This window comes from Entelurus aequoreus, linkage group LG10 (genome assembly GCF_033978785.1).
Source record: "Entelurus aequoreus isolate RoL-2023_Sb linkage group LG10, RoL_Eaeq_v1.1, whole genome shotgun sequence".
NCBI lineage: Eukaryota > Metazoa > Chordata > Actinopteri > Syngnathiformes > Syngnathidae > Entelurus > Entelurus aequoreus.
The window spans coordinates 80,812,623-80,825,825 of NC_084740.1; the positions used below are offsets into that span (position 1 = coordinate 80,812,623).

Consider the following 13,203-nt stretch of genomic DNA (forward strand, 5'->3'; position numbering starts at 1 on the left):
ATTTTTTTGGTTTAAAAAAATACTGCACCTTTTGTTGCTTTAAAGGCCTACTGAAAGCCACTACTAGCGACCACGCAGTCTGATAGTTTATATATCAATGATGAAATCTTAACATTGCAACACATGCCAATACGGCCGGGTTAACTTATAAAGTGACATTTTAAATTTCCCGCGAAACTTCCGGTTGAAAACGTCTATGTATGATGACGTATGCGCGTGACGTCGATGGTTGAAACGGAAGTATTCGTCCCCATTGAATCCAATACAAAAAAGCTCTGTTTTCATCTCAAATTTCCACAGTATTCTGGACATCTGTGTTGGTGAATCTTTTGCAATTTGTTTAATGAACAATGAAGACCGCAAAGAACAAAGTTGTAGGTGGGATCGGTGTATTAGCGGATGGCTGCAGCAACACAACCAGGAGGACTTTGAGATGGATAGCAGACGAGCTAGCCGCCGACCTCACCTTGACTTCCTCCGTCTCCGGGCCGCCGACCGCATCTATGATCGGGTGAAGTCTTTCGTCACTCCGTCGATCGCTGGAACGCAGGTGAGCACGGGTGTTGATGAGCAGATGAGGGCTGGCTGGCGTAGGTGGATAGCTAATGTTTTTGGCATAGCTCTGTGAGGTCCCGTTGCTAAGTTAGCTTCAATGGCGTCGTTAGCAACCGCACTGTTAAGCTTCGCCAACCTGGAAAGCATTAACCGTGTATTTACATGTCCATGGTTTAATAGTATTGTTGATCTTCTGTCTATCCTTCCAGTCAGGGGTTTATTTCTTTTGTTTCTATCTGCATTTAAGCCCGATGCTATCACGTTAGCTCTGTAGCTAAAGAGCTTCACCGATGTATTGTCCTGGAGATAAAAGTCACTGTGAATGTCCATTTCGCGTTTTCGACTCTCATTTTCAGGAGGATATAGTATCCGAGGTGGTTTAAAATACAAATCCGTGATCCACAATAGAAAAAGGAGAGAGTGTGGAATCCAATGAGCCAGCTTGTACCTAAGTTACGGTCAGAGCGAAAAAAGATACGTACTGCACTGCACGCTAGTCCTTCACTCTCACGTTCCTCATCCACGAATCTTTCATTCTCGCTCAAATTAATGGGGTAATCGTCGCTTCCTCGGTCCGAATCTCTCTCGCTGCATTGAAAACAATAGGAAAATGTGCGCAGCCCTTCCTACTGTGACGTCACGCTACTTCCAGTAGGGGCAAGGCTTTTTTTTTTATCAGCGACCAAAAGTTGAGAACTTTATCGTCGTTATTCTATAGAGATGTCCGATAATATCGGTATCGTTTTTTTTATTATCGGTATCGTTTTTTTTTTTGTTTTTTTTTATTAAATCAACATAGAAAACACAAGATACACTTACAATTAGTGCACCAACCCAAAAAACCTCCCTCCCCCATTTACACTCATTCACACAAAAGGGTTGTTTCTTTCTGTTATTAATATTCTGCTTCCTACATTATATATCAATATATATCAATACAGTCTGCAAGGGATACAGTCCGTAAGCACACATGATTGTGCGTGCTGCTGCTCCACTAATAGTACTAACCTTTAACACTTAATTTTACTAATTTTCATTCATTACTAGTTTCTATGTAACTGTTTTTATATTGTTTTACTTTCTTTTTTATTCAAGAAAATGTTTTTAATTTATTTATCTTATTTTACTAATTTTTTTAAAAAGTACCTTATCTTCACCATACCTGGTTGTCCAAAATAGGCATAATAATGTGTTAATTCCACGACTGCATATATCGGTTGATATCGGTATCGGTAATTAAAGAGTTGGACAATATCGGAATATCGGCAAAAAGCCATTATCGGACATCCCTATTATTCTATACTAAATCCTTTCAGCAAAAATATGGCAATATCGCGAAATGATCAAGTATGACACATAGAATGGATCTGCTATCCCCGTTTAAATAAAAAAATTCATTTCAGTATGCCTTTACATTGGATGAAATAATAGGTTACACTACCAAGAAGTCAGCCGTCTGCTAACAATGTCATCTTTTTGATGAATGAGGGATATCTCCTATTCCCCGCAAACCCTCGCCAAGGGAGCTACGGCTTTGCTTTGTCACCCATAACAGAAGGCAGCAGACAGGTAGGAGAGGTGCTGGAGCCTCCAGAATGCAGGGCCATCTGCATGCATGTGCACAGGGAGCGGGTGTGAGCTTCTGTTCTGCTCTGCCTGGCTCCAGACTAAATTGGCCGTTAAATGATTTAGAATGGTTTCTATGTTGGCAGATGGGCACTACAGTACCTGCACCAGACTCTCTATTAAAGCCTACCTCAGCAGAGTACCCGACTACACGTGCAGGCCTCTGATCTGCGTGATTCTCCCATTTGTTCATATGTGAATGTGTGAGTTCTGAGGGCCGCAGCAGTTGGAGATAACACCTAATTGAATGGCCACCTGCTCTTTTTGGAGGCCGTGTCTTCTCCGGAGGGGGCGTCAAAGCCAAATAAGCCACAGTATCTACGTGTTACTCAAGTAACTTCATTATTTCAAGAGTAGGCGTTGAAGCTCAATTCTGAGCCCTCTACCACGCATTTGCTGGCAGTATTAGCCTCAATGATATGCTGAGGTTAATGAAGTGTCCTGGTCTGCTAATTAGCCCCCAGCGCTCCGTCTTTTCATAATTACGCCCTGGCTTCCACAAGCAGTATACAATAATTGTGTAAACGTGCATGAAGTCCAATTCAAAGTAGGACAATAATTCTTATTGTCATAATGGTCTTGTTCTACTGTTTGAATGCTCATAACCTACAACTCAAATATGCTTCAAGGTTGGTAGTTAGCAATAGAGATGGGTGTTATATTGAAGATGACTGTTCAACAGATTGTGTGACAGTAGGGGTGTAACGGTACGTGTATTTGTATTGAACCGTTTTGGTACGGGGGTTCCGGTTCGGTTCGGAGGTGTACCGAACGAGTTTCCACACGGACATATTAAGTAGCGTAACGCACGTTGTGTAAACAATGCACACCGAGGCACAACACACGGCATGCTAGCAGCTAACGGGCTAGGATAGACTGACCATACGTCCTCTTTTCACCGCACATGTCCTCTTTTGCAGAGCTGTCAGGGTGGAGTTTCTTAAATGCCTCAAATGTCCGGCATTTTGAGTTAGGGTTGCGTGTATTTTCAATGTACGTTCAGGGTTAAGAAGGGGTTAAAAACAAAACAAATTGTGCGTGCAGCAGCATTGGTGAGGGAGGGGCAGAGACCGAGAGAGAGAGAGAGAGTTATGATAAACGCGCATGCGTCGCCAGGCTCTGCTTTTTATCCATAGATGTATCACATTTAATTTTTTATTATCTATAGCAGGGGTGTCAAAAGTGTGCCCCGGAGGCCATTTGCGGCCCACAGCTAATGTTTTAAAGGCCCACGGAGCTAGGAGCTAGCAGAGGAGCTAGGAGCTAGCATAACAAACACGTAGGTGTTTTTATGCAGGATTAATTTGTGGCATATTAAATATAAGCCTGGTTGTGTTGTGACTAATAGAGTATATATATGTCTTGTGTTTATTTACTGTTTTAGTCATTCCCAGCTGAATACCAGGTACCGTGAGTATGCAGCTTTGGCTTCCAAACATTTGATCGCTTGACCGTACGTGCGCGTAACGTACGTAACTTTTTTTAAATATATAAGCTTTATGAACCTTGGGTTAGGTCAGGGGTCGGCAACCTTTACCACTCAAAGAGCCATTTTGACAAGTTTCACAAATTAAAGAAAACAATGGGAGCCACAAAACTCTTTTGAAAATGTAAAATGAAATAACACTGCATACAAAGCTTTTTTTGCTTTGTGGTATGTTTCAACCAGGGGTCTCAGACACACGCCCCGGCCCACACCTTAATATAAAAATGTAATGATAGTGCAACCCGCGATTGCGCCTGATAGCGTCATACTTGCCAACCCTCTCAATTTATCCGGGAGATTCCCGAGTTCCAGGGCGTGATGGTACTACCTTTAGCGCCCTCTACAGCCTGCTCCAACAGCGTACCTGCTCGGCCACATGTTGAATGCAGCTTCCGCATGCACAATGCACACGTAAGTGACAGCAAGGCATACTTGTTCAACAGACACACAGCTTACACTGACGGTGATCGTATATAACAACTTTAACACTGTTACGTTACAAATATGCGCCACACTGTGAACCCACACCAAAAAAGAATGACAAACACATTTCTGGAGAACATCCGCGCTGTAACACAACATAAACACAACAAAACAAACACCCAGAATCCCATGCAGCCCTAACTCTTCCGGTCTACCCCCCACCCTCCCTACCACCAAACCCCGCCCACCTCAACCGATGCACAGAGAGAGGGGGGGGGGGGGGGGTTTGGTGGTAGAGGGGGTGTATAATGTAGACTGGCTGCATGGGATTCTGGGTATTTGCTGTGTTGTGTTTATGTTGTGTTACGGTGCTGAGGTTCTCCAGAAATGTTTTCTTTTTTCTTTTTTGGTGTGGGTTAACAGTGTGGCGCATATTTGTAACGTAACAGTTTTAAAATAGTTTTAAACGCCACCGTCAGTGTAAGCTGTGTGACTGTTGAGCAAGTATGCCTTGCTGTCTCTTACGTAAGCAAGCAGAAGCTCCATACAAAATGTGGCTGTGCTGGCATGATATTTATAAAGGTTATAGAGGATAATCATTGCAGTGATGCTAGGGTACACTCTTAATTTAATTGTTAGGGTGAATATCGGAGTATATTAGCCCCGGGAGATTTCTAGGAGAGGCACTGACGTCCGTAAAACTCCAGGGAAAACCGGGAGGGTCGGCAAGTATGCAGCTGAGCCGCATCAGAGTGGTCAAAGAGCCGCATGCGGCTCCGGACCCGCGGGTTGCCGACCCCTGGGTTAGGTGAACAGTCTTTTGGGCTGAGTGATTGTGTGTGTTGATCAGGTGTTTGAATTGTATTGGCGTGTTCTATGGAGCTAGGAGCTAGCAGAGGAGCTAAGAGCTAGCATAAAAAACACGTAGGTGTTTTTATGCAGGATTAATTTGTGGCATATTAAATATAAGCCTGGTTGTGTTGTGGCTAATAGAGTATATATATGTCTTGTGTTTATTTACTGTTGTAGTCATTCCCAGCTGAGTATCAGGTCCCACCCGGCTCTCACAGCATCTTCCTTATCTGAATAGCTTCAACTCCCCACTAGTCCTTCACTTGCACTTTACTCATCCACAAATCTTTCATCCTCGCTCAAATTAATGGGGAAATTGTCGCTATTTCGGTCCGAATCTCTCTCACTTCATGCGGCCATCATTGTAAACAATAGGGAACTTTGCGTATATGTTCAACTGACTACGTCACGCTACTTCCGGTAGGGGCAAGCCTTTTTTTTAATCAGATACCAAAAGTTGCGATCTTTATCGTCGTTGTTCTATACTAAATCCTTTCAGCAAAAATATGGCAATATCGCGAAATGATCAAGTATGACACATAGAATAGATCTGCTATCCCCGTTTAAATAAAAAAAAATCATTTCAGTAGGCCTTTAAAGGTTAAATGTCATTTAGAAAAAGTTGCAATGTTGACTAATAAAACAAAGTTGTTGTTTTTTTCTTTCAAACTGTCATTGCTCAAAACATAATATTGAATCAAAATCAATGTTATTATGAATTATTGACCTATCCAAGGTTCCCATTACTTCACATCAAATATTCCACTAAGAAAAATATTTTTGGTGGAATATTTTGCTAATTTGGTAAATAAATAACCCCAAAATACCCTTTGAGACACTTGTGATTTAGGGCTATATAAATAAACATTGATTGATTGATTGATTGAAAATGTATATTTTGTTGTTTTCTTACTGTACCGAAAATGAACCGAACCGTGACCTCTAAACCGAGGTACGTACCGGACCAAATTTTTTGTGTACCGTTACACCCCTATGTGACAGCACTTGCTGAATGAAGTGAACTACTTAGCTGCTACCAGCAGAGGCGCTGTTGCTGCTATATTCACACAATGGTGTGTTCAGTATTTTTGGGCATTGATATTCCGCTGAACAGCGGCAATGAAGCGGGAGTTTAGAAAATTTAGAGGGAAATCGGTTATTGATTTCCAATGCCCATCCTCAATAATGCTTAACTGATATGCACAAAACCTTGAAGGATTATAAAAGGTGTCCCTATCCGATATTGATACAACTACTGGCCTGATACCAGCTAAAGAACAAGTATTGGATTTGAAGGGGTTACATCAAAAAAATGTACAGTACTTGTGCTAATTGCTGGACAGCCAGTTAACATCTAACTGTCCTCCAATGGCCACACATGGTTGGTCTTTTCTTGTATTTCAGTCAAGTCATTTACAAAACATGGTAGGCTATAGGCTACTAGGAGCTAGCAGCTACACAACAGCTTAGCACACAAGCTAGACATAAGTCGGCATCCTATTGACAATACTGCAGTCTTAAATAATTAAATAATTATAGCTGCATATTACTAACAGGTACAAAATGTCCAAGGCAAAGACATATCAGAAAATATCCAGTAACAAACGTGTCTGCATTTAACTTACTGGGGACTTTTGGAGAGGATGCAGACAGGCTAAAAAAAAACAGGTTATAAAAGTGACTATGGAGCAAAATGCATGCAAAATGTGTACCAGAACATATCCATTACATTTTATCTAACCACAATGAAGTGATTTAAATTATTGTGGCCAGTAGGTGTTGCTTAAAAAAAATAAAAAAATAAAAATGAAATTACCACTCCACTTCAACTTAAAGACAGCATAAGCCCATTCAAGAGTGTTGATAATAAATAGGTTAGGGGAGTGGTCCCCAACCTTTTTGTAACTGCGGACCGGTCAATGCTTGAAAATGTGTCCCACGGACCGGGGGGGGTTTGGTATTAATTTTATTTTTATTTTTATTTTTTCATACAAAAATACAATCATGTGTGCTTACGGACTGTATCCCTGCAGACTGTATTGATCTATATTGATATATAATGTTTTTTATGTTGATTTAAAAAAAAAATCTTTTTTTATTTTTTTTATTTCTTGTGCGGCCCGGTACCAATCGATCCACGGCCCGGTACCGGGCCGCGGCCTGGTGGTTGGGGACCACTGGGTTAGGGCACTAGTTCTCAATTTTTTTTGACCAAGTACCACCTCAGAACACACTTGGCTCTCCAAGTACCACCATAACGACCAACATTAAAATACAGTAGCGTACTCAGCCTAAATATTTGTTAAAAGCAAGTATACTTAATATTTTTGACCACTGTAACGTTACACACAATACATAAACATCATCAACATCGATATTCCATATACAGTACATTTATACAGACTTCTTTGGCGTACCACCAGATGGAGCCCCACAGTTTGAGAATTACTGGGTTAGGGTTTTTCAAACCGAGAAAACTTGTTTTCTAACATTCCACACCAAATAATAAAAGTATGTATAATTTGTGCTGATATAATATCAGATCGATATTGGAATTGTATCGCAAGTGAAACAATTGTGTCAGTACACACTAATTATAATTGCAAAAAGAAAAATCATTTTGGTGCCAATCCGGAATAAAAGAGGGCTTGTGTAATCAACAAAATGACAGAGGAGCAAATGAATCCCAGTGTGATTAAGGGTGACAATGGTAAAACTAAATAATAACATCCTCAGATGAGATATGGATAGATATTTGTTAAATTCGACTAACAGAAACAAACAAGACGTTACGCAGTAAGAGCGTTCATGAATATGAATCAGACTGGTTTTTTTTCAGTCTAGACTGTAATCAGCCGGGGAAAATGTATACTGGACAGTATCATTAAACCCCACTTCCAAAATCTGAAGAGCAGGAGGTGGTAAAAAGCACAGCGGATATTATTAAGACCACAAGGCCGGGCCGTCAAGATTGCTCCTACTTTGATAGATCACAGAGCCTGTCAAGGTTTCCAATTCAACAGTGGCCATTCAGAGTTAAGGCCATATTGTGGTTTAATATATCGAACACAATAACCACTTCAAGAGCTGTACAAAGATAATATGACTCGGTTTTGAGGTGTAGAAGGAGTGCACTTCTTGGCAACAAACAGCAGAGGCGCACTTTTTTTGGAATTTTGCCTGTTGTTCATAATTGTTGTTATTTTTTTATTTTTTTTGCATTCTAGATATTAGATAAATGCGATCAAAAGACCGCTTGCAATGGCGCTTATGGGAGCTGCACAATTCTGCCTATATAGCCCTTTAAAAAACCTTCTAACACCTCCATTGAGATTGTATATACATTATGTACACTACCGTTCAAAAGTTTGGGGTCACATTGAAATGTCCTTATTTTTTAAGGAAAAGCACTGTACTTTTCAATGAAGATAACTTTAAACTAGTCTTAACTTGAAAGTAATACACTCTATACATTGCTAATGTGGTAAATGACTATTCTAGCTGCAAATGTCTGGTTTTTGGTGCAATATCTACATAGGTGTATAGAGGCCCATTTCCAGCAACTATCACTCCAGTGTTCTAATGGTACAATGTGTTTGCTCATTGGCTCAGAAGGCTAATTGATGATTAGAAAACCCTTGTGCAATCATGTTCACACATCTGAAAACAGTTTAGCTCGTTACAGAAGCTACAAAACTGACCTTCCTTTGAGCAGATTGAGTTTCTGGAGCATCACATTTGTGGGGTCAATTAAACGCTCAAAATGGCCAGAAAAAGAGAACTTTCATCTGAAACTCGACAGTCTATTCTTGTTCTTAGAAATGAAGGCTATTCCACAAAATTGTTTGGGTGACCCCAAACTTTTGAACGGTAGTGTAAGTATTAGGGCTGGGAATCTTTGGGTGTCCCACGATTCGATTCAAAATCGATTCTTGGGGTCACGATTCGATTCAAAATCGATTTTTTTTTTTTTCAATTCAACACGATTCTCGATTCAAAAACGATTTTTTAATTTTTTTTAAAAAAAATTTTTTAATTTTTTTTTTTTTTTAATGAAAACAATACACAACAATACCATAATAATGCAATACAGTTATAAAACCAAACCCGACCCAGCAACATTCAGAATAGCAATAAACAGAGCAATTGAGGACACACAAACATGACACGGAACAATCTAAAAGTTGAATATTATCAACAACAGTATCAATATTAGTAACAATTTCAACATAGCAGTGATTAAAAATCCCTCATTGACATTATCATTACAAACATTAATAAAAAAAAATGACAAAAAATGAACAATAGTGTCACAGTGGCTTACACTTGCATCGCATCTCATAAACTAAATGTCTAAAGATAATGTCAATGAGGGATTTTTAATCACTGCTATGTTGAAATTGTAAGTAATATTGATACTGTTGTTGATAATATTCATTTTTGTTTCACTACTGTTGGTTTGTTCTTTGTGGTGTTTGTGTCTCCTCTCAATTGCTCTGTTTATTGCACTTCTGAGTGTTGCTGGGTCGGGTTTGCTTTTGGAATTGGGTTGCATTGTTATGGTATTGCTGTGTATTGTTTTGTTGGATTGATTAATTAAAAAAAAAAAAAAAAAAAAGTTTAAATAAATAATAAAAAATAAAAATAAAATGATTTTTAAAAAATGAGAATCGATTCTGAATCGCACAACGTGAGAATCGTGATTCGAATTCGAATCGATTTTTTCCCACACCCCTAATAAGTATATATGTAATGTAGTAACGGGTACATTTATAATAACATTTAATATTTACGTATTTTGATCATTTTAAGGGGTGGGACCAAACGTCTTTTCGTATCGTTCTCGTCATTTGATGGCTACTTGTTGGATTACCTCCTCAGACTTCTTCTGTCCAGGTGAGATGCATGATTTATGATCTACAATAAACTTCCAGGGAGGCAAGGAAGCAAGAAAGCAGCAGACCACTCGATGATGTAAACATAGGGACACAAGCTTGTAATCACGGCGCCGCTATAAATAGTTTGTCCGTGTTAGCGCTTATAATAAAACTATCACTAATACTTGGTTAATATTCAAGTCATGAAATGTAAATGGAGTATTGTTGGCGCTTTTTGAATGGATATTTATCGGATTTTGTGGGCGAAATAGAGAGCAGACTTTTATTTACTTTTATTTACAAGTCAGAATGCATTAAAAAAAATCCATTTATCATCATGTCTTTCATAATGATTGTGAACAATAGGCAACAAAAAAAAAAAGTGCAGTTCCCCTTTAAGATGCTCTACAAATGCAAATAACTGCCAGGGTCTCTAATTGGCACAGGGTTAAAAACCATTGACATCAACAGCTGGCAACCTCCTGATATATATTTCTTTTAAAGTTGGCACTGATTGCAATTGAAGCCTCTAGAGTAGTCAGCATCAATCAGTTTTATCTACCTCTGCATACACTTTAAAATATTTGCACTACTAATCTGTATGATGTGGTAAACTCATGCGTGTTACACTAACACATACTCAACGGCGCTTTAATTACTGGCTCATCAGTTTGCTTCTTAACGCTATTTCAACATTGGTTTAGTTGCTGTTGTGTTGTGCAATATATGTTTTAATACATTAGAACAGGGGTCACCAACCTTTTCGAAACCAAGAGCTACTTCTTGGGTACTGATTAATGCGAAGGGCTACCAGTTTGATACACACTTAAATAAATTGCCAGAAATAGCCAATTTGCTCAATTTACCTTTAACTCTATGTTATTATTAATAATTAATGATATTTATCTTTGTGGAAACACTGATCATCTTAATGATTTCTCACAATAAATATGCATAGAAACAGATAAATATCAATATGCAACACTTTATTTTCATATTTTCTCTAAGTGCACATTTTTCAAATTGAACATTTTCAAATGATCACTTCTAAGACAGTCTTGTGAATTCACAATATCCCATTTTAACTAGCTAGCCACTAACATTTTTGAACAAATCATGAATTACTTTGCACCATGTTTGTACAAATAATAACTCATGTAAAATACAAAAGTCAACTCTCAAATTTTTAAATAAATCATGTCACACTTTGAACTGGACACCAAATCTGTTATCTGTTTCTTTGTCAGTTAGTGAAGACCAAGACTTTAAAGTATTTTCTTGAATTTTTAATTTTTTTTTGAGTTTTGTCTCTCTTAGAATTAAAAATGTCGAGCAAAGCGAGACCAGCTTGCTAGTAAATAAATAACATTAAAAAAATAGAGGCAGCTCACTGGTAAGTGCTTGTCAAGTGTTTTGCTTTTTTCACTGTGCTTATCCCACACTTGAAGGGATGTACCAATGCTGAATGTGGCTTCTGGATTTCACTCAAAAGACCAGACCGTAGTTAATTTTTTCCTTTTATTTTCCTTTAGTTTGCAACAGTTTTTACAATGAAGAAAGAGCTTCTTTTTTCTTCTTTAGTCTTTTTAGCAGTCTTTAGCAGTGTTAGTAGACTTTAGTAGACTTTAGTTTCTTTAGCTGTCATTAGTAGCCTTTAGCTTCTTTAGTAGGTGAAAAACCTTTAAGGACAAAACACCGCAAGATTAACATGCTGTAAAAAATCAATCAATTATCAATCCCATAATTTACAATTATTAATTAGGCTATCAAACACTTAACAATTAAACAAGTGCAAGAAAATGGATTAATACTTTCCCTTTAAGTTAATTCAGATTATAAATAAATTGTCTCAACATAAATGCACCAAGATACATATGAAATACATTTAACACCAGAAAAACAATAGATAAATGCAGCAGAAAACCCAATATGCAATTACATAAATACCTAACCAATTAACCACCTATTTCAGATACATATTTAAAATCCATATCCAATATAAATATATTATTAATTTAGCAGTGAAACACTCAATCTTAAACGCTGTCTGCTGGTAGAAAAATACCCCTTTTCTATGCCCTCACTAGCAGCCAATGATCCAACACAGTTAAATCCAACACTTTAAGTTGAGCCACTTCACCCTCCTGATGAAGCAAACTGCTCCAATATTTATCAAACTAAGCAAAGAATCACAACACTTCCTTACTAAACAACAGTTACACAAAACACCATGTGTATTTAGCCTCCAGACTAAGCACGCTACATGCACACAACCCCCCCCCCCCCACCCCCCATCTCACCAGCGCAACAGGTGCGCCAAACCCAGAAATAAAGTGCAATCTTACCGGCTGTCCGTTCAGGTTTTGGTACACTTTTGGCACAACTCTGTGTTATCTGAAATGAACCAAAGCTTTCTCCACTCTGCGCTGGCGTCTTTTGTCCTCCTTTATTTGACACAGCTGTCTAATTGCCGGGCTCGCGCACCAGCAGACGAGGCGGGAGTGCGCCGCGTTATACCTGCGCGTGAACGTCAACTGATAATAATGCCGAATTATATACATTTCCTGGGGTTGCCTAGGTGAATAGGGATGTGGATGTGCTCTAAAATAAAATATAATTTTATTAAGTGGGGTTTGGCTGGTTGCCAAGCAGCCGCAGTTACGCGCTCGCGCATCAGCTGACGAGAGTGCTGCTATTTGAGCTATTTTTAGAACAGGCCAGCGGGCGACTCATCTGGTCCTTACGGGCGACCTGGTGCCCGCGGGCACCGCGTTGGTGACCCCTGCATTAGAATGTGGTTAAAAAAGAGCTACATTGACATTACCATTTTCTTATGCACACTGAAGCAATATTAAGAATATATGTATATATATGTAAACTACTCAAGAAGATTCAAAATATTGAACAAAATAAACCATATCATTTTAAAAATGGATGAAACAACAACAGCACGAAATAATAGTGACATGACGTCAACATTTCATCTATGCATGCGTGTGAGTGTACACAAACAGCATGGAAAACAAGTGTGTGTAGCAGCTTTACCTGGAGGCAGGCGGGCGCTCGGCCATGTGGTTTGTTGACGTCCACTACTACAAGCTGCCATCCCCCGGCAGCGTCTTCGTGGAACATCTGCGGCACAGGGACACCACATGAGAACCCCTCCATATAAATAAATAAAAACACACAGCATTACGGATGAAGAGCTAACATTTCGACATGAATGCCATTTGTCAAAATAACAGAGGACCTTACCAATACAATGGATGCAAAACAGTGTGCAGCTGCAGTGTTGAAGGACCTAACAAAAGCATTTGATGCTATTATTCCTAATATCTTAATTAACAAGTTACAACGGTACAACATCAGAGTGTTGGTGTTGAA

At 39.0% G+C, this 13,203-nt stretch overlaps 1 protein-coding gene across 5 annotated transcripts in view; it reads right to left on the minus strand.

The window, feature by feature from the left end:
• The window catches only part of nalcn (sodium leak channel, non-selective), a 453,873-nt gene that overhangs the window by 397,806 nt on the left and 42,864 nt on the right, over positions 1–13,203 (minus strand). For all 5 annotated transcript variants that reach the window (XM_062061820.1, XM_062061819.1, XM_062061821.1 and 2 more), the window contains one exon: positions 12,865–12,951. In XM_062061820.1, coding sequence (XP_061917804.1) covers positions 12,865–12,951 — 87 coding nt within the window. The remainder of the gene's footprint in view (positions 1–12,864; positions 12,952–13,203) is intronic.